The sequence below is a fragment of the Ambystoma mexicanum genome, chromosome 1p, assembly GCF_040938575.1.
Source record: "Ambystoma mexicanum isolate Mex_15411 chromosome 1p, UKY_AmexF1_1, whole genome shotgun sequence".
Taxonomy (NCBI): domain Eukaryota; kingdom Metazoa; phylum Chordata; class Amphibia; order Caudata; family Ambystomatidae; genus Ambystoma; species Ambystoma mexicanum.
In genome coordinates, this window is record NC_090921.1 from 995,358,647 (window position 1) to 995,380,713 (window position 22,067).

General features: G+C 50.7%; 1 protein-coding gene across 1 annotated transcript in view; it reads right to left on the reverse strand.

Annotated features, from left to right (window-relative positions):
* The window catches only part of CALB2 (calbindin 2), a 122,157-nt gene extending 100,657 nt beyond the window's left edge, over positions 1 to 21,500 (reverse strand). Inside the window, exon 1 of the mRNA XM_069654696.1 lies at positions 21,141 to 21,500. Coding sequence (XP_069510797.1) covers positions 21,141 to 21,237 — 97 coding nt within the window. The 5' untranslated portion in view covers positions 21,238 to 21,500. The remainder of the gene's footprint in view (positions 1 to 21,140) is intronic.
* Positions 21,501 to 22,067: the final 567 nt, after the last annotated feature.

A 22,067-nucleotide genomic window follows, 5' to 3' on the forward strand; every position in this document is an offset into this window, starting at 1 on the left:
AATAACTATGACATTGTGCTTCAGAAATCATTGCCCACTTTAGTTCAATGTCTGCTTTCTCTATGTTTCCCCTTATAAGGGTGGGCTAATATTGCTTTTATTAGTTATGTGCATTTTTGTTCCTTAATCTCTTATTTTTTATAGAGTCCAAGTTGGACAATCTTTTATGTTGGTGCCACAGTACTATTGTTTGGCTTGCTTTTGTATCCGCTCACACCCATCCTGAAGAGTATATCTTGCCCTCGACCTGCGCTACCCCAAAGGCTCAGGAGGTATACATTTTGAGCTATGCCTGCTTCACCTTTATGCGTGGGATCGCTGCTGGTTTAGTAGTGGTGTGTCAGAATGGCAGCTGTTAAGGGCGGGATAGGCCAATCTTTTTATATTTTTAATAAATAAAATGATGCAGGTAATTTTGTTTCTGAAGGGGAAGTCTGCTAATCAGACACCCGTTTCATAAATGCTAAATGCCAAAATGATAGTGCAATCATGGGTCTTTGCTGAGATAGTCTCCTGATATCCTCAGCACACGCTCGGTAGTGACAGCAAGGCAGGCTCAAAGGTCGCAAGTGCATTCCTGACAGCTGCTGGAACATAATGGTACTACAGGAGGAAGAGTTGGATTTTAAATGGTCTGCACCACAGACATGGGAAGAGTGCACAGTTAGAGAAGCGAGAGGGGAGAGGTTACACAATCTTGGTGTCTGCTAGGGCTTTCTACAACACCCCATTTCCTGCACACCAATCACTCCAGTTACAGTGATCTAAGGCAAAGAAAACGTGTTAAATCATTAGACCCCTTAGATCAGGCTCCCTTTGGGCCATTCCTCTGTAACATTTTGCTTTTTATAAGGTCATGGAAACCTCCCACTAGCTGATTCGTCTTTGGACTCTCAGAAGAAGGATTCACCTGGAACTCCACTGGGGATACAGTCTATTCCAAAGGCTTCTGCCATGGAGGGGAAAACCGAAGGCTCCAAGGGAGAGGAACGCTTTTCTCCATACGCATCTCAAGCGCACATTTGGGTTGAAGCTGCTGTGTGGACAAGGCCTATTGCAACTGATGCCCTGGCACCCAGGACCCTGCCATTGGAGGTGACCGAGCCCCTGCACGTGCTCTCTACAAGCCTTCCTGGTTGAGAAGGGCAGACGACAGGAGTCACTTCACCCCTGGAGATCCTGGACTGGGCCTCATAGTAACCCAGAAGTCAAGGAACAATCATCTGCCCCGGTTTCCGCCCGTATCCCCTTGTGAGCTACAACGACACAGATATCACCTGCATGTCCCAAACTTCTTCATTCATCATGTCGTTGCTGCTTGGACCGCACTGTGTGTTGGACCCAGTCCACTGGCTCATCAACTCAGCACTGAATCACAGCCTCGGAAAGCACCTAGAAGCCTGGCTTGATGATATTTAGGCCCAAAGACAACAAACCAAATGTATTTTAAGAGGCCATGTCCCTCAGTGAACGAAGTGACGTTCTGGCCCACTTCTTGGCCTTTAAAAAATAAAGATCCTTGAACAGTGGCATTTGCTGCTCAGATCATTTGCATGCACTCTTGTCATCACCCAGAGTGCCCTTTTATTCTCAAAGGGCCTCATTACGAGGAATGCGGTAGGAGTTTAATGGGGCCGGTAGAGCTGCCGGCCCGTTAAAGCCCTACCGCCCCATTACGAGGTCTCCTCGCAGGACCCGCTAAGGACGCCTGGTTTTACCAGGCGTCCTTAGCGGGTCCTGCGAGCAGACCAAGATGCTAACAACGGGCCTGTCATTAACAGGCCCGTTGTTAGCATCATCCCCATTCCCATTGTGCCCTATGGGGGCTCACATGGGAATGGGGATGTACTGGGGTCGGCCTCCCTGAATGGGGAAATACCGGGCCCTCCAAGGTCGGAATGGCCCGGTACTTCCCCATTCAGTGAACCCGGACCCGGTACCCGGAATGGGGGTAGCCATGCCGCAAACAGCAGCATGGTTACCTCCATTCTCGTAATGAGGCCCAAAGTCTGCATTCTCTATGTTTCCTTCACAAGGGTGGGTCTCCGGAATTTTTAATTAGTTGTGTGCCTTGACTGTTTTTATTAAAGTCCCTATTTTTATAGAAAATTGATGCAACATTATTTTATTTTGGCATCGCCGTATTATTGTTTGTGGGTTGCAACTGGATCAGACCTATCTATCCTGACACCACCGAGATGTGTCCTGCATGCTGCAGCACAACTCATCAAAGGACTCTGAAAATGTGACCAAGTCACCCCGACCATCATCGAACTGCACTGATTCCTGCTGCAAGCATGTATCATCTTCAAATCCTGCTGCATCATCAACAAGGCTGTCGCCCTGAAATCCCCAAGCTACCCCACTCAACATCTCTGGAGGCCCATCAGAAGTAAGGAAATGTGCAGGTTTGTACTCAGTCGGTGGTGGAAGGAAAGAACCACAATTCAGAGGATATAGATTGTGTGCCAAAATGCATGTTCTGGATGATTTGGGCACTTAACACAGTAGAATGGCAGAGTAGTTAAGCGGGAAGTGGCCATTGTCTTGTCAATGGTAAATTATCCCTGATATTCTTGTGCATTTGCTATGTTAAGACTGACAATAAACCTTTAAAAGAAGTTTGTGAAGCAGGATCCCTGAATGAACTGGATGTTATGCAGGCACCTGGAATTTGGTAGACATAATTGAAATCCCTGAAATATGGTCAATGCTGCCATGAATCCTAGCATTTGATGGAACTTTCCCAGATATCTGAATTCAAAAGAACATATCCAGAATCCGCACCCTGGATGTGCAATGCGCAAAATCCTAGAATTAAACCGGATTTTCGCAGGATACTCTGAAGTTGACTGGAAATGTCTAGAATCATAGTGGCTAGGGTGCCATTCTGCCACAAAATTAAACGGCTTTCTGTGCTAAACTGCTTTAGCATTTACTCTGATCCTTTTTTCAGACCTGTGCAGGCTTACCGGTGTATTGGGAAAAAAGCTAACCAGTGTTACAGGTTAACCAAGCCAGGCCACCACAACTAACATCTCCCCAGGAAGTCAAGTCCTTCTGCGAATACAGGTAAGTGTCTAATATAGAGCAGCTCTGCCATTCTGGAGGCCATGCTGTGTAGTGAAAAAACAATTGCCATCAGGCCTCACAGCGTGCCACGGAGTTAAGACTTGCCAATTGGCCTGGCAGTGTCCTATTCGAGGGAACGATTACCAACTGGACGAGTAGTGTCCTATAGGGCGAAGAATTGCCACCAGGCCTATAAGGGTTTCAGGTTAGCCAAGAAATTCCACCAGGCCTGGTAGCGCCCCACATTAGCTAAGTCTTTCCACCATGACCAGTAGCAGCCCAGGCAGGGAGTCACCTCTTGCCACCAGGGTCAGCAGTGTCCCACTGGAGCAAATGATTTCTACCATTCCCAGGAACGTTCCAGGTTCATCATCAGATATGGCAGCACATTAGGTTAGCTAAATCTTGCCACCTGGACAGGCAGCACCTAAGGGAGTCAATTCTTTCCACCAATCACAGTAGTATCCTATTGTGACAAAGCATTGCCACCAGGTTTGGAGGTATACCAGGGAGCTAGGTCTTGGTACCTGGCAATGCCCCATTGTTGTATTTTTTTTAGAATGTGTACCACTCACTGCTACCATTTTCATAGCCTCCAGGTACTCCGGTGGATCTGAAATGGAAAAAGGGGGCAGAGTGGGTGCTTAGTGGTACAGAGGGAAAGCAAGGTGTTGTTAATTGTTGGTGCACCAGGAGCAACTGGAGTCTGTGTTTTCTTGGTGGATAGTGATTTATAGATGGAAGACATTTTGTTTCCAGGTGGGAGAGCTTGAGTGTCTGGGGAAGATCTGGGTGTTTTAGCCAGTGGAAAGGTTTGCAAGTTGATACAAGAGGTATAGAGTTGTGAACATGTTGGTGTGGGTTGAGGGTTTTGTTTAGCCATTTCAGTTGGTGAGTTTAGTGAGCACGTGGAGCGAGGGTGTATAACACATGAGGTTGTTAACGGGCTATGTTCGTTGTGCATTGTTTGTGTCCAAAGTTAGTTTTGGATCTTTCTCTTTGGTCTTGCCCAGTTTTGGGTCATATTATGGAGAATCTTGGTCGGTTAGTTTTAATGGGCTGTGGTTGAGTGGTGTGCTGCTCCAAACATGTTTTAGATAAGATCCATTTAAGTATTCCTGTAGGTTTGTTCCTAATTGTTAGTTTGTTCTTTGTGTTCTTCCTAGTAAGGTTTTCTTGGGTGCATGTCAGGCTTTCCGGTGGCAGTGACACTAGACGGATGCTTTTGTATGGCATGATGTCCCAAGAGGATTACAGTCAATAGGGATTGCGGGTTTGTTCCTTTTGGAGTGTTTCTCTTCCATTTGTTCATTCGGGTACGACCTTAGTTGGTGGGGTCAAGTAGTGTCGTGGGGATGCTTTATGGCTGTGTACTGTCATTATTAGTGTCTCACTTTGTTGTGAGTTGTACTTTATCCTGTCATCTGTGAGTCATCCTAGTCCTAAGCTTTTGAGTTGTTGCCATTTTTGTTTTCCTGTAGATGTTATTTTTGTTGTTAGCTAGTCCATGTGTAAATTCTGGGTCATCTGGTGGTGCTGGTGTAAGAAGGGCTACCTATGTGGCATGCTAGCCCAATGTGATTGGGTTTATGCGATTTAGGTCTCTGTTGGTCGTTCCTTGTTGAATATTTGGTTGCTATGCTCATTGGGTTGTGCTGGTTTCAGGCCATACAATGTTAAAGCCAAGCAGTTTCCTAAACGTTAAGTAGCCTTCTGATGTAGTAGTTTTATTATGAGGGTGAAAAAAACTGTGACTCTGCATTTGTTTTTCTCATAGTGTCTAGATTAGATAAGTATGCCATTCCTAGGCAGGGGTGTTGCTAGGTCTGGAAAAGACCCGGGGCTACGCTGATGTCGGAACTGTCGGGACTGGGGGCTAGCTAGCCTTTTGGCTGTAGCTCCTGAGATTCTATCCGGGGCTACAACCAAAAGACCAGGGGCTATAGCCCCCTTAGCCCCCCCTAGCAACGCCTCTGTTCCTAGGTATACGGATCCTTTTTGGTTGCTAGAGGGAGATTTTGTCAATTCTATGTCAAGACCGGAGGCTTGTATTATGCCTTTCTCCAAACTTTACTTATCGAGCAGCATGTTAAAATGTAACAAGATATTATAACAAAGTGAACAAACTACATGTCCTATTATATTTGAGTGTTTGGTAGTCCATAAATGATTGGTGGGCACTGACTCATGACTCCCATTCAACCAATCCGATGGCCTACATGTCCTTGAACTCTCTATCCCTTGTGACCTCTTGCTCTTTCTTTGCCGCTCGAGCAGCAGACAAGTACTTTGGTTTTCTTTCATACTGTGGCTCATAACGTATGGATTGTATTCTTATAACATTGTATTACTACGCATGCGCGTAGGTTCCGTAGTTGATACTGCAGCGCGATCGCAGCCATCGGCAGAACATTTCCACATCAGGAGTCAGAGCGCAACAGGGCCTTAGGCTGCGGCGCCCACACCTCACAGGAACGTCCGGCAGAGGGCAGAATTACACGGAAGGACCGCGAAGTGCGACGGAACTCAGAGGTTCCGGCCCTAGCGGAGCACACTTCCGTGTAGGCATTGCGCAGTAGAGAGCGCACACGGAGCATTGCATCTAGAATATCTGCATTGAATTACATAAATATATAATTAAAAAACTGCTGAAAAAGCATACGGTGGTGTGGAAAGAATCCTGTCAATAAACAGGGCTCAGAAAAAGTGTGCCTGCTAGCAGTAGCACACGTTAGACGCCCGACCGCGCCTGCAGGGAGACAAACTTGACGAGCAGAGTCCCAAGAAAAACGCAGACGCTGTTCAGACAGCATATTCCCTGGCCCGTTTAAAAGGAAAAACGCTGCAGGCCCAAGTAGCCTGTTAAAATCCGCTATTTGGCTCAGAGAACCTTTGAGAGCAAGCCCTGAGCAGCTCCATAGCTCTCAACTCACCCGCCTTGCAAAGGGCTGACTCACCCGCCAAGCCTCCTGCACGCCCATTAATTCCAATGGGCGTCTCACCCGCCAAAAACAAAATCGGGTGATTTCACCCGCCTTTGCGAGACAAATGGTTGAGAGCTATGGCAGCTCTAGTGAGGAGGGAGAAAGGCCCCACACTAGCCAAAGAAGGCTGCAACCCAGTACGAGGCATATTATTCAAAAGGCACTCAGTGGTGGGCTAGTGCACAGTGCTGAGCACATGAGCCTGATGGGGGATTGGTTGGCGGTCTCCCAGGGAATGGAGGAGCTCAGAGGGTCAGGAAACCCTGGAAGAATCAAAGTGGGAAGAAAGAAAGCCCGTAGGGTGTGCAGTGCCCAAAAACTCCCCATCATCCCCACAGGCTCACCAAGGAAAGAGAACGCTGCCAAAAAGAAGGCAGCCAGGTCAAGGGAGAGAGTTAACAGGTGGCAAGAGGTCTACCGCATCCAGTTCAGACGAGCATGAGGACCAGAGCTGGCATGAGCCATCTAGCGAGGAGGCAGTGGAAACACTGTCATCTTCCAGAGAAAAGGAAAAGGGCAGATATACAGGAGGAGGACGGGGATGAGTTTGATCTGGAATCACTTATTCACCCCAGATCCTCAGAATGGGAAACACCAACGGTTAAGAACACCACTCTAAAGAAACCAGGAACAAGTTACGAGCGAAGTGTCCCAGGCTGCATCTATCTGAGGGGATAGCATATACCCCGGAAATTGACGAGAGGATGCTCACATTCATGGGGAGATACGCCAAGTGTGTGAAAAAAGCCCTAGACAGATCCTGGAGATCGTGGCAGGATAAAATGCTCGATGTGGTGGGCCCACAAACAAAGAAGTGGTGACGGCAAAGCAAAAGGGGGTGACAATTGATTCCATGGTATAGGCATGCTGGATGCTGAGGGCTGTATGCCTGTTGGGTAACGATAACAGGGCCACCATGGCAGAGGAGGAGGTCTATCCTAGAGAAGATAAACGCTAAATTGAGTGAAATGCAATGCCAGAGGCCACAGCAGCAGCTGCCAAGGGAAAACCGTTTGGCAATTCATTCAGAAAAGAAATCCCCAAATTTGTCAACAATTATGCAGTGCTAGATAAGGCACAAGAATCCTTCAAAAGGGTATTCTGCAAGAAGGTTTTTGGACGGGCTGATAAAGACAGGGGCCGCTCGGCCAGCCAATACTCCTACGTCAGGCCTTACGGAGACAAAACCAATTGCAGAGAACAGGACAGAAAACCAAACCCCTTGTTCCCCTCAAGGGGAATAGCTTGGGGAAGAGGCTGGTGTCAAGCTGCATGAAAGCAACATAATAACACAGGTGAGAGTGAAAGCAGCGCAGCCAATGCAGCCAAACAGCAAAGAGATGCCTGCAGTAGGCGGGAGAGTAGCGCATGCATTGAGAACTGGAGGGTAATTTCCGGAGACCCCTGGGTGCTAGATACAGTCCAGGGTTTTCATTTAGATTTTTGTCAACCACCAGTCGAATTGGGATTTCCGAGGCCAATTTTGTTCAGGGAAGAGGACTGGCAAATGCTAGACGCAGAAATCAGAGAGCTGGCGTGGAACAAAGCCATTGCTCAAACGTCGGACGCCACACACGGCTTCATAAGAAATATGTTCCTGGTGAAAGGCAGATGCTAATTGAGAGTTGAAAAGGTTCATAGTTTACAGAGATTTCAAAATGGAGGGTGTCCACCGCCTATAGCAGGGAGATTGGCATGCCAGAGTAGACCTCAGAGACGCTTATCTGGCAGCACCTTTTGCGCCAGTACATCAAAAAGTCCTGCGATTTCTCTGGGGAGGATAGACATGGGAATTCATGTGTCTGTCTGTTGGACTGGCATCAGCACCCTGGTGTTTCACCAAGCTGATGAAGCCGATAGTAAGCCTGCTAAGAGAACAGGATATTCAACTGATCATATACCTGGACGACATAGGTCTAATGTGCCAGGACAGAGAACTGCTTCAGGAGCAAGTGCCAATAACAACCTATCTGCTGCAGCAGCTGGGCCTCCTATGAAATTGGGAGAAATCTCAACTACACCCGGAGCAGTCCATGGCATTTCTGGGATTTGTGGTAGACACGACCCAGGGGATGCTTAGTTTACCGTTGGATAAGGTGAACAGGATCAAAAAAGAGATCAGGAAGACTCGAACGAAGGAAGTCATATCTGTGAGGGAGTTGGCCAGATTGGTGGGTCATCTGGCGTCCTCAATCCAGTCCATATTCCCTGGGTCTCTACATTACAGAGCATTGCAGAGGCTCAAGATCTAACATCTCAGGAAGAGCCTGTCCTACGAACAGAGGATTCCGATATCACATGAGGCGAAGGCAGAATTGGAATTTTGGTTCCAGCATATAGTAATTGATTCAAACGCCAGCCGGTGGGGCTGGGGAGCCTGTTGTGGAGAAATGACAACAGGAGGCAGAGGATCAGGACAGGAGCTCGATCTGCACATCATTTGTCTGGAGTTGCTAGCGAGTTCCTTTGCAGTGAAATGCTGGACCCAGGACAGAGTTCATTGTTGTGTACTCCTCAAAATATATAATGTGTCCGCAGTCAGATATATCAACAGACTGGGCAGAACGAGATCCAGAATGCTAGCTGGTGAAGGATTTCTGGCATTTATGCTTGGAGAGGACGGTCTCGGTGGCAGCATAGTACCTGCCAGGGCTGCAGACTGAATTAGCAGGCCGGAAATCCAGATATCTCAGGGATTCCAGCGATTGGCAGCTTGATTCAGAGACATTCCAGGAACTGTTCGCCTGATGGGGCCCATTTTGGACAGATCTGTTCGATTTGAGGCTTAACAGACAACTATCCAATGTTTTCAGTTGGAGACCGAACACAGAGGTGGAGGCGAAAGATACGTTCCTCCAGCCCTGGGGGCGAGACAGAGAGTATGCGCTTCCTCCATTCACAATGATTCTGAGGACACTAGCGCAAGCAAAAGACAAAAGGTTTCACTGGTGTTAATAAGGTTTCCCAGTCTGTTGGAGATGGCTTGCCACAGGCTGATAGCACTGCCGAGATGGGAGTTGATTGTGCTTGGTCCCACCGGGAACAGAACCCCGTTGGTACAAGCGGGCCACCAGAATTTGATAGCGTAGCCGATTTCAGGGGATACTGGGTTATGCCGGGTCTATCGGCAGAAGCTGAATGCATCATAGAGGAGTCGTGGGTGCCCAGAACCACGAAGGCTTATAAATCAGCATGGGCACAATGGCATAGCTGGTGTCTGGAAAGGTACATGCATTCCACTATAACGGATGTGGTGCATGTAGTGAATTTCCTGGCACAAATGGCGGCACAAGGCAGGGGCCTATAGAAAAAATAAAATACAGCACGCTCAGCGATTTCAGCAGGACACCCGTGTGTCGAGGGCCTTCCAATGGGAGAATATTGCCTAGTGTGCAGGTTGCTGAGAGGCATAAACATTTTGAAAACTCTGACACCTAAGTACAGCTATGGGATGCCAATGCAGTGTTGAGGCTGTTTACAAGATAACCAGACAAAGTGGAACTCTCCAGAAAGGCCTTTTCAGCCAAAGTGACAATGCTTTTATGTCTTGTTTCATGCATGAGGGTATCGGATATCAGAGCGCTAGAGATTACTAGGAAGACGGTATCCCCAACTGGAGTAGCGTTCACTGTCACAAAAAGAAAAAAGACAATAACAAAGACAGGTTTAAGGACAGTGTTCTATGATTCTTTCCCAGATCAGCCTAAACTTTGTCCAGTCAGATGTCTGGTGTGTACGAGACCATGACAGAAGGCCTTAGACCTGCAGGAATATTTCAGCTGCTTATAGGATTGCGTAAACCTTATGGGGCAGTAATCCCAGTTACCCTAGCGAGATGGGTGCGATGGGTTATGCAGCAAGTGAGTATTGCTGTACAAGTCTACGATGCGCAATCAGTGAGGGGGCAATGGCCTCTAAGGCGTACAACATAGGGGCTTGGCTAGAAGATATATTAAAAGCAGCCGAATGGTCGAAGGGGTCGATGTTTATGATTTTTATTTCAGACCAATTTCACACATTTCGACGTTGGTGGCAGGTAAGCTTTGAACAAGCATAATCAGAGCCTCCGATCTTGACATAGAATTCAGATTTTCAACACTAACGTTATAGGAAGTCATAATTCTATTAAAGACACAGAGGCAAAGGATTATCCCACCCTAGCAATCGCCAATGTACCTATTATTTTATGAACTGAATGTTTATTATTAAAGACTGTAATGTATTTATTTTGGCACGATTGCCCACCCTGGCTAGATCACTTTTTAAGACATTGGGCCTCATTACAAGTTTGCCGGTCCGGAATTAACTGTGCCGGTAAAACTGTACCAGCACAGTTTTCCGGACCGGCAAACTACGAGTTCTGCAGATGGGTGCCGTCCCACCCGCCAGGTCTGACCTGGCGGGCGGAACAGCACCCGCACACAGAGATGCACTGAAACAAAGGCACCATTACGACATGGTGCCAGTGTTTCTGCGGTCCCCATTCCCGTGGAGTCCTGTGGGACTCCACGGGAATGGGGATTAACAGAATTGCCGACGCCGGATTTACCAGACCACTGGGGCTGTAATGCCCCGGTAATTCTGGCAAGTCCGGCGACGGTAATTCACTACGGGTCCAGCGGCAGCCTACCGGTTTTACTGGCACGGCTACTGCCGAACCCGTAATGAGGCCCATTGTTTATGTTGTAGGTGCCGATGTGGATAATAAGACGGCATGTTTTTGAGGAATGGGTAGAAGACAAGCTAGAGTTGGCGTCAACTGGTTGGGGCGCAAATGTTAAAGAGACATGGACCAGCGAAAGAAAGAGGAAGAGGTCACAAGGATAGAGAGTTTAAGGACATGTAGGACCAGTGTCAGTGCACACCAATCATTTATAGACTACCAAAGACTCAAACATAATGGGATATGTTGTTTTTTCTCTTTCTTATAATATCTTGTTACGTTTGAATATGCTGCTCGAGAAGTAAAGTTTGGACAAAAGCATCATCCTTCACCTCTGTGTCTTTAATTGAATTATGACTTTCTATAACATTAGTGTTGAAAATCTGAATTGAAGTAACTCTGCTCCTTGACCGTGCAGTCCTCTGTGTGTGATGCAAAGTGCTTTCAATTGATTGTTTTCTTCACTGGTAGCCAGTGGAGGCTTCTCGAGGCTGGGGCGATGTGCCCTTTCCTGCTTAGTCACAGTAGATGTCTTGCTGCTGTGTTTCGGATATGTAGTAATTTGTTGGTGAAGTAGTCTGGCACGCCTACGTATAGGTTGTTTGTGTAGACGATTCTTTACAATATATAATGAAAGTATGGCGACGGCTCTGTGTGGAAAGCAGAGATATGGCATGATAGATCCGATCGAACATAGGTGGTCGAAGTATTTCCGTACTATGACCTTGACTTGTAGTTCTAGTTTGAGCCCAATGTCCAGGAGAATTCCAAGATTTGTTATTATTGAATTTCAGGTTCATTTCAACAGGCCACAGAAGCAGTGCATGTGTTCCTTTGATGTCATGCGGGGGACGGGGATCATGATTTACGTTTTGCTTGGATTTAGTTTTAAGTGTTCATTCGTCATCTAGATGTTTATCTTGCTAAGGCAACCAGTGAGGAGTTGCTGGAGTCGATATCCATTGTCAGCTTGAAAATGATTTGTGTGTCATCTGCATACCTGTAACAAGTTAGTCCGAGCTTTTTAATTCGTTTCATGAGAGGGGCCATGTAAATCTTGAAAATTAATGATAAGTGACTTGGTCCTTGTGGGATGCCACATTGGATTGCCACCATGTCCCGGAGGGTTCCTGCGGAATTGAGCCTCGCGGCCGCAACAGACGGACGCCATGGTAGCACAGTTTTTCAAATAGGGCAGCTAAGTTCTTCCACCGAGACGATAGCATCCAATGGGTGGTCCAGTCCTGCCACCAAGCTCAGCAATGTGCCAGGTGGAGCCAAGCAGCTTGCCACAATGCTTAGCCATTTCTAAACGGTATCCCACTCTTGCCACAAGGCCCAGCAGTGTTCAGGCACCGATCTCTCACCATAATATCTTTCATCGACCTCTGAAACAGTGTTTCTAGGTATTGAGAACTCATCCCCCTGTAGAACAGGGGTAAACATATGCGAATATTGTGTATTATTAGTAGCTAATGATATCCTGGGAACGAGAGCTGGCATCGGGATCCTGGTGGAGGTCCATTGGTCTCATGCAGTATTGCTAAACCTCTGAGCAGTCTGAGCTGTGACTGCATGGACTTTTTGGGGGGGTAGAGGTAAGGGGTTGCAGGGGAGTGCACACGATGAATCGGTCCTCTAAAACGACTGTGTAAGCCTTACTTCAAGTTGTGTGTACCCAGTGCTTCCAGTTTTGATTGCCAGCATCAGTGATCGAAGTGAGCGGGAACGGTTGGGAGATGTGTTCCACTGCTATTCTTTTTTCTGTTTACCATTCCTCTACTTTTTACTTCCATAGTCACTATTCTTAATAGAAGATTTTTCCATTCATCTGCCTGTGCAAGTGTAAAGTTGTAATAGGAGCCTTAGTTACTAGTCACTGGGACTATTGCAATGCCCCGCCTGCAACACCTTGCCACATGTTGCACTATGCTTCCGCCTACCCTCTCCCCTGCCGAGACCACAGTTCCACTACTTTTTTCGGTACACTTCTACCACTGGGCATTATGCTTCCAGTCCTGCACTGGATACCTTTCCCTGACCCTCTGTCTGACCAACACTGACCAGGAATTCCTACATTTGAAAATCAAAAACCCTCAGATTTGCCTCCCAGCATCTATAAGTACTTGAGAGAGAGGGGGAGGGGGGGAAGAGAGAGAGAGAGAGAGAGAGAGAGAGAGAGAAATAAGAACTCAGTGAAAAAGAGAAACAGTTTAACATTGTTTATCTTCAAATAAGGCAAAATAATTGGATATTTAACTGGAGCTTTATTTGGGTTTCCTGAATCAGACTACCAAATGCCTCCCTCGGTTCTAATACCAAGCCTTAACCATGAGGTGTTACGTGTTTCAACGCTCATTGGGAGCCCTCAGTGATGTTCTGGTAGTACAGTGTAATGCCACCCCCCCTAACCGCCCCTTGACAATCCTGAGTGTTCATGCTCTTCTCCAGAGACCCAGGAAAGAGATGAAACCCTCGAGACTCCAGGCCAATCCCAGAAATTAGGCAGGGTTGAGTTGTGGACACCCAATAGACAATTACAGAAGCGCAGATGGGTTTTCTTCCACACTTTCGTGCTGCCCTTTGCCTGTCCTCCTGCTCTCATTTCGATACCTGCTCTCATGGTTTTAAGTGAGCCGGGGCTACCCCAGCAGTCTACAAAAATGGTGTCTCATCCTAAAGTCCCCTGGTAACCCCAAGCCCACCAGAAGCCAAGGCCTTTTTTCTAAAGCTTGAAGCCCTCACGTATGAGGGCGAGCTTCAGGCTTTAGGAAAAAAGTCTCGCCTTTTCTTTCTTAATTGTGTCACCGACCCCGCCAGTCTCCCCTTGGATATGGTAATCATCAACCTCACACCCCAGGTGAGTGGGGGATGCTGGATGCAAAGGGATGCCTGGTAAGGGCTTGTTGACGCAATTAAGAGGCAAAACTTACCTGAATGTCACCTGTTTGGCCACGGAGGGATCAGTGCAGGGGTGGGGTTTTATGGGGTGAAAAGGGGCACAGCCTAACAGGCAGCATTAGGTCTAGTAAGTGTTGCCTCGTTAATACGGCGCTGACCCCCCTGACAGGCCAGGCCCCCTTTCAGCCACGCCCCCATAAATTGGTCACCCCGAGTTACCTGGGGGCAACCAGACATGGAATCCCTGCTCACTGTGCTCAGAGAGGCACAGCTTCACCTCACTGATGAGGCCCAACAAGGCAGAAACACGTGAATGGGGTTGCTGTTGGTACTCTGGTTCAGAGACGAATTGCCATAGCATTTTGGTGCTGGACTTCCCATGTGGGCAGGACAAAGACTGATATGCAAATGGAAATTTCCCATCTGTGAAAGGTACAGTGAGCAAAAAGCGTGTGCTGCAAACTCTCATCTCAGAACGGGTTATCGTGACATGTTCCTTCTGGAGAGGAGCGCCTGCTACCTTTTTTTAAATATACGCCCCCATACGAGCCCGGGCTCGATTGTGAATGCCGCTTAAAGCACTGCCTGCTCTCAATAGCTTGACCCGCTTTCTGCGTCTTTGCTTGGTCTCCTGCATCCTCATTTCTCCATCTCCCTGCAGTCTCCCATCTCCCTTCAGGTTTCCTCTTCAGCAGTAATGAACCGCCTGCTTCTCATCAGTCACCTTTACCCTCCCAAGTTCCTGCTCTCTGTCCATTTACCCTTCCCATTCTCCTCTGCAAGCCTCAGTCCTCCCCTCTTCATTTCCAGCTCCCCATGCCTCAGTCCTCCTCTCTTCCTCAGTTCCAGCTCCCCACGCCTCAGTCCTCCTCTCTTCCTCATTTCCAGCTCCCCATGCCTCAGTCCTCCTCTCTTCCTCAGTTCCTACTCCCCATGCCTCAGTCCTCCTCTCTTCCTCAGTTCCAGCTCCCCATGCCTCAGTCCTCCTCTCTTCCTCATTTCCAGCTCCCCATGCCTCAGTCCTCCTCTCTTCCTCATTTCCAGCTCCCCATGCCTCAGTCCTCCTTTCTTCCTCAGTTCCAGCTCCCCACGCCTCAGTCCTCCTCTTTTCCTCATTTCCAGCTCCCCATGCCTCAGTCCTCCTCTCTTCCTCAATTCCTACTCCCCATGCCGCAGTCCTCCTCTCTTCTTCATTTCCAGCTCCCCATGCCTCAGTCCTCCTCTCTTCCTCAGTTCCAGCTCCCCACGCCTCAGTCCTCCTCTCTTCCTCAGTTCCTGCTTCCCACACATCAGTCCTCCTCTCTTCCTCATTTCCAGCTCCCCATGCCTCAGTCCTCCTCTCTTCCTCAGTTCCTACTCCCCATGCCTCAGTCCTCCTCTCTTCCTCAGTTCCAGCTCTCCATGCCTCAGTCCTCCTCTCTTCCACAGTTCCAGCTCCCCATGCCTCAGTCCTCCTCTCTTCCTCAGTTCCTGCTTCCCACACATCAGTCTTCCTCTCTTCCTCATTTCCAGCTCCCCATGCCTCAGTCCTCCTCTCTTCCTCAGTTCCTACTCCCCATGCCTCAGTCCTCCTCTCTTCCTCAGTTCCAGCTCCCCATGCCTCAGTCCTCCTCTCTTCCTCAGTTCCTGCTTCCCACACATCAGTCCTCCTCTCTTCCTCATTTCCAGCTCCCCATGCCTCAGTCCTCCTCTCTTCCTCAGTTCCTACTCCCCATGCCTCACTCCTCCTCTCTTCCTCAGTTCCAGCTCTCCGTGCCTCAGTCCTCCTCTCTTCCACAGTTCCAGCTCCCCATGCCTCAGTCCTCCTCTCTTCCTCAGTTCCTGCTTCCCACACATCAGTCCTCCTCTCTTCCTCATTTCCAGCTCCCCATGCCTCAGTCCTCCTCTCTTCCTCAGTTCCTACTCCCCATGCCTCAGTCCTCCTCTCTTCATTTCCAGCTCCTCATGCCTCAGTCCTCCTCTCTTCCTCAGTTCCAGCTCCCTATGCCTCAGTCCTCCTCTCTTCCTCAGTTCCTACTCCCCATGCCTCAGTCCTCCTCTCTTCCTCAGTTCCTGATCCCCATGCCTCAGTCCTCCTCTCTTCCTCAGTTCCTGCTCCCCATGCCTCAGTCCTCCTCTCTTCCTCAGTTCCTGCTCCCCATGCCTCAGTCCTCCACCCTTCTTCAGTTCTGCTCCCCACATTTCAGTCCTCCTCTCTTCCTCAGTTCCTGCTCCCCATGCCTCAGTCCTCCTCTCTTCCTCATTTCCAGCTCCCCATGCCTCCGTCGCCCACTCTTCCTCGGTTCCTGCTCCCCATGCCCGAGTCCTCCACCCTTCTTCAGTTCTGCTCCCCACATATCAGTCCTCCACTCTTCCTCAGTTCTGCTCCCCACATATCAGTCCTCCACTCTTCCTCAGTTCTGCTCCCCATATATCAGTCCTCCACTCTTCCTCATTTCCAGCTCCCCGTGCCTCCGTCGCCCACTCTTCCTCGGTTCCTGCTCCCCATGCCCGAGTCCTCCACCCTTCTTCAGTTCTGCTCCCCACATATCAGTCCTCCACTCTTCCTCAGTTCTGCTCCCCACATATCAGTCCTCCACTCTTCCTCAGTTCTGCTCCCCACATATCAGTCCTCCACTATTCCTCAGTTCTGCTCCCCACATATCAGTCCTCCACACTTCGTCATTTCCAGCTCCCCATGCCTGAGTCCTCCACTCTTCGTCATTTCCAGCTCCCCATGCCGACTCCTCCACTCTTCCTCAGTTCCAGCTCCCCATGCCGACTCCTCCACTCTTCCTCAGTTCCAGCTCCCCATGTCCGAGTCCTCCACTCTTCCTCGGTTCCTGCTCTCCATGTCGCCATCCGTTCTCCATCTCGCGGACTGTTGCAGGACTCGCCGGCTACAAGTCCCACCAAGTGGGCACTGTTCTTAATTGCCGACCTCTGTCTTCAATAAGTCGCCTCATTCATTTCGGTCCACCTATCCCAGCCAAACTCCCCGCTTCCTTTCCTAACAAGGTGGAATGGGTTGGGGTAGGAAGTACCCGGGGGAAGGAGCTACGCCCTCACACATTAAGGGTGTTAAGGGCAGGAGACAGCGCTCTGCCGTGACTCAGGCCCAGGCACCGATGGGAAAGAGAGGCACCAGGAAGAGCCTGCCAGATCTGAGAGCAGACAGTTTATGTTTAAAAATCATTAACAGGCAGCAGCAGCAATACACGTGCAGTGACAGAGGGCAGAAGCCTGCCTTGCGCAAGTCATAACACATCCCCGTGACAAAGCGGGAGGCGTGACAGCTCTGCTCAGCTCTGAGGTGGCCCGCGCATCACGTCTGAAACTAAACAGCCCCTGCGCTGGGGGGAAGATGTACCCAATGGCCACGGGAAGGCATACAAGATATTCACTCTCCTGGTCACAGAGAAGGGGGCAGGGGGTCAACAGCACAATCGGTTAATGCAGCTTCTGCAGCCGGGGCTTTAAGTGGGCCGTGGCTAGCTGGGGTGGAGCTCCGGCAGGCTCCGAAAATTGTTCCTGGAACGGGGCCCTGCCGGGATTCCCTAAAGTCCCCTGTTAACCCCCCCCCCCCCACCTCCGCTGCTAGAAGGTCAGACTTTCTTTCTAAAGCCTGAAGCTCCCGAGAAAAAACTCTCATATTGCCATTGTGTTGCCCCCCACCCCCCTACCAGGCACCCCTTTCAATAGAGATGCAGGGGTGTTGTTCCCTGCATGTCTAATAAAAGGGGTGCCCGCAGGGGGTCGGCGACACAATGAAAAGGCGAGGCTGTTATTGCAAAGCCTGCAGCGCTCGTGTATGAGCTGGGACCAGTAGTCACATCACCACCGCAAGAACGCTCCCGGTTTTATTCTCAGCACAGGTCATTTACCCTCCCTCAACCCCATGGTTCACTTTTTTCCTTCCATTTTTTTCAGTTGGAAGGAGGGAGACAGTTTATGCTCGAGGATAAAGTGCCTAAAGCAAAGGCACAGCGGGCACTGGGGATGGGGGGCACGTGGAGAGGCATTGGGGGACCATGCATGGCCCCACTAGCGACCCGGTTTTTAAATCTGCCCCCTTTCACCACCCCCAAAGTGCAGAGGCTTGCTCCGCCTCCGAGAGCCAGGATGCTAAAGCGATGGATCGGGAACTTGTGAGGAGAACCGGGATGCGGAGAAGGGCCCCAAGGGGCCACTGGCAGGATCACTCAGGCCCCAGGGGAGCGCCCTGCAGCACAGCTCCCAGCTAGAGGCCTCGCCTTGGGGGTGTGGAGGGGGCGGGGGGTGGATGCTGCTTTGTATGTTTTCTTCTCGCACCGTCCATGGTTTGTCTCACTTCACCCCCTGCCCTGCCCTGCCCAGCAGACATCCCCCTTTGCCCCCCTGTCTCCCCTCAGCAGGCCCTCGCTGGCTGGGGTTTCCTTTTCTCGCCCTGCCTCCTTGGATTGCCCTTCTCCTCTCTCCCGCCTCCTGTGATCAGCATCCCCTGCTTCTTCGGTTCCCTAATCGCTTCTTATATCTAAGCTCTCCTGGTTATTATGCCTGCCCCTCAGCGGCATGCACGCTCCTTGCCCTCACCGTAGACTGGGAAGGGGGTTGTGGGGGAGCGGAGGGGGGCTGGTGCAGAGCGAACACAAGTTAACTTACTACCAGCGTTCCCTCACTGATACCCTTCCTAATCTACAGGCTTCCCATCTCCCCTATTAGGAGTTCCTGTGCTCTCCGCCTTTCCCTTCTTTCTCTGCTGAGCAGTTCCTGCACTCCCTGCTTCTCCCTCTCCTTATCGGTAACTTGGCTACCTGCCTTCCCATTCTCTCTCTCGTGAGCAGTTCCTGCACTCCCTGCTGCTCCCTCTCCTCAGCAGTAACGTGGCTACCTGCCTGTCCCTTCTCCCTCTCCTGTGCAGTTTCTGCACTCCCTGCTTCTCCCTCTCCTTATCAGTAACTTGGCTACCTGCCTTCCCATTCTCTCTCTCGTGAGCAGTTCCTGCACTCCCTGCTGCTCCCTCTCCTCAGCAGTAACGTGGTTACCTGCCTGTCCCTTCTCCCTCTCCTGTGCAGTTTCTGCACTCCCTGCTTCTCCTCTCCTTATCAGTAACTTGGCTACCTTCCTTCCCTCTCTCTCTCGTGAGCAGTTCCTGCACTCCCTGCTTTTCCCTCTCCTCAGCAGTAAGGTGGCTACCTGCTTGTCCCTTCTCCCTCTCCTGGGCAGTTCCTGCACTCCCTGCTTCTCCCTCTCCTTATCAGTAACTTGGCTACCTGTTTGTCCCTTCTCCCTCTACTGGGTAGTTCCTGCACTCCCTGCTTCTCCTTCTCCCGAGCAGTTCCTGTGCCGCCTGCTTTCCCCCCTTCTCTCTCTCTGCTGAGCAGTTCCTGCACTCCCTGCTTCTCCCTCTCCTTATCAGTAACTTGGCTACCTGCCTTCCCATTCTCTCTCTCGTGAGCAGTTCCTGCACTCCCCGTGTCTCCCTCTCCTCAGCAGTAACGTGGCTACTTGCTTGTCCCTTCTCCCTCTTCTGAGGAGTTTCCGTGCTCCAGGGTTTCCCCTTCTCCCTCTCCTCAGCAGTTCCCAGTACCCCTGCTTTTCCTCTCTCCTCCTTCTCAGCAGTTCCTACTCTCCGTGCTGTTCCCTTTCCCTTTGCATCTCCAGCAGTTCTTGGGAGTGTAGAAGGGGAAACCCCGGCCTGTTTAGGAAGTGTGGGGGGAGGGGATGGGCGGCCTGGTCTCCTTATGAGGGGGAGGGGCAAATAGATAAAAAGATGAGGAGACTTGATAGGGTAAAGGGCTTTTTTTTCGCAGCACTGAGTATGGTTAGATATATTCTGGGTTATATACGGGTGCACGAGCGACTTATTCAACGAACGAAGCCAGGTGCTCTGAGGAGCGTCACCGTTTCTTGAAATTAGCAAACTGATGTGTTGGTCCGTAACCGTAGCGTGCACACTCTGCAGCAGGCGCATGTTCCCACCGAGCTTCCTTAAATCGCAAGGAAAGAAAAATAAGCCGCGGTCCCATTTTAGCCTGTTTTCATTGGTCCAGTGCGAGGACAGGGAGACATGGGGGGTTAGGAATTAATGGATAATCGCCTTTCTTTCTGATGGCTCTCTACAGCAGAAACACTCCCGCCAAAGGCGTCAATGCGTACCCCCTGCTCTCTGCGAAATGTCCTACTTTCAACCCAAGCCTGGCACTGCCTCCGTACAGCGGTACTGGCACGCATTGGGGTAATGCAGCGTGGCGTGTTGGCGCTATTAAAGGGCAATACACGCACACACGTGCACAGTCCGCACAGGTGCGTCTGCCGCAGACGCTATGCTCTGCTAGGCAAGCACGCGCTTGTATATGGCATCCTCTATGCACAGGTTCGAATCCGGGTCAGCCTCTCACCCTTCCGAGGTTGATAAATTAAATGCCAAGGGAATATGTTTTTAGAGCACTGAGAGACTCCAACACCGAGTGCTATATTTGTCTCGGGAGGATAGCTCAGGGGCAATGTGCTCGCCAATACGACACAGGTTCGATCCCGGGTCCGCGCTTAGAAACCTCTGGGTACTAAGCGCGTTATAAATAACCTATCATCATATCATATATGAAATCGCGTCAATCATATCGCCTTTGTGTCCTTGGCGCATCCTGCCCTTTTGGCGTGCTGTCACCCATCCCACAGCACACGGTTTGACCCTGGAGCCAACGCATTGAGTTCCAGTAGCTTCGCATTGTTCGTACTTCCCGTGCGCTGTCAGGTCTTATCGGTCACTCGCTGTGTGTGGGATTCCCGAACACCTGGGAAATAAGCGCACCGGAGCAGGTGCATTGACCCACCGAGCCGCCTTATTTCCTTAGTCCCAAATGCTCTTGCAAAGTATACCGGTTTCTGTCGCATTGCTCCAGCTTTGAGCTTCAGCAAACGGAGCAACAGCCCGTACCCAGTGGAACACCCTGGTTTCACCCCCAAAGTGCCTATATATGTATGCACTGCACCAAAGCACTACATTAATATAGGCGTAAACACCCAGAGATCTGCAGCAGGCGCATGTACCTATTCTCACATCTCACAATTTCGCCAGGGACCGGGCACAAGTGCACTCGGAAGTTAATATAGTGAAGAATATTTGTATTTTATTCCAGACAGGAGAAGGGGCCGGGGACTAACGTATCGTACTCTATTAACCCTATCGTGTTTCTCTTCTTGGTGGAAAGATGCTACAGTCAGTTTTCCAGACTGTATCTCCACTGTAGTAAAATATATCACACCCTGTGTTCCGCGAAACTCTGGTTCCCCTCGGCGTATGATTCTTTATGTATTGACCCCAAGCGCCCTGTGGTAAGCGTGCTAGTTAGCGCTACTTGGGAGAACAGGCACGGGGATGCGTAGAGAGGATGATCTCTGCAGCAGGTGCATTGACCCAGATGGCTATCCCCCGCCTGGTGGGATACAGGTGGTCTGGAAAGTAAATGCGCCAGGCAGTGGTCGGACTAGAATGTTTTGACAGGATCTGGCACTGGGCAGCCCGCAGCGGGGACGAGTCCCAGTGGTGCAGTTCTTACCGTCCGCATCATAGTGCTTCCAGATGTCCAGGAACTGCGAGGCGGTGAGCTCGGCCAGGTGCAGGTAGGGGGGCTGGGACTTCTGCTTCAAAGCCATGCTAGGGGCGCGCTGGGGTCTCTGGTCCTCAGGGGGGGTCACTGGTCCTCGGGGCTTTCTGGACTGCAGGTGTCTTGGTACCCAAGCTATTGCCTCCTCGGGTGATGCTCCAGCACGCGGCCCCTCACTTCGCTCTCTTCAGCAGACTCCGGGCCCCGCTCCCCAGCTCGTCCTTTATATACCGCCCAGGGGGTGTGGGGGGTCGGGCAATTCCTGTCCAAGCCGACAGAGGGCGCTGCAGCAGCGCTGCGAAGCACACGGATGGGAGCGGGAGAACAGATGCGCGAGGATGATACCTGCGCAGAGGGCGGGGCGGGGCGCAGAGGGCGGGGCGGGGCGTGCGGCACCTGGGTACCCTCCGCCGCTGCTGCTGATGAGGGGACGCGCACGGGGAGGGCGGGAGCCGCTGAGGCGCAAGAGGACAAGCGCGGGGGCCGCTGACAGGGACATGCAGGCGGGCGACCGGGCGAGCTGAGGGCGGGGAGGTGCACGGCGACCGGCGGTCCCTGGTGGTGGAGGGATAACGCGAGTCCCCGGGGAAACAGGAGGTATGGGAAGGGAAATGCTGAGGAGAGAGAGGGCGGACGGGGCGAGTAACGGGAGTCCCCAAAAGAGCGAGGGTAAGTACGGGGAAAGCGGAGACAGACGGTGCAGAGGAAAAGGAGAGCAGGGACTGGTACCCGAGAAAGAAAACACGCGGGAATAGACATGGGCGTAATTTTAGGGGGGACAGGGGTGTTTGTCCCCCCCCAACATTTTCATCAAAGTTTCTCCACTGGGAATAGAGCAGCAGGTGCTAGGGAGGGTAGCAGGCCGCGCCGGGGAAAGCT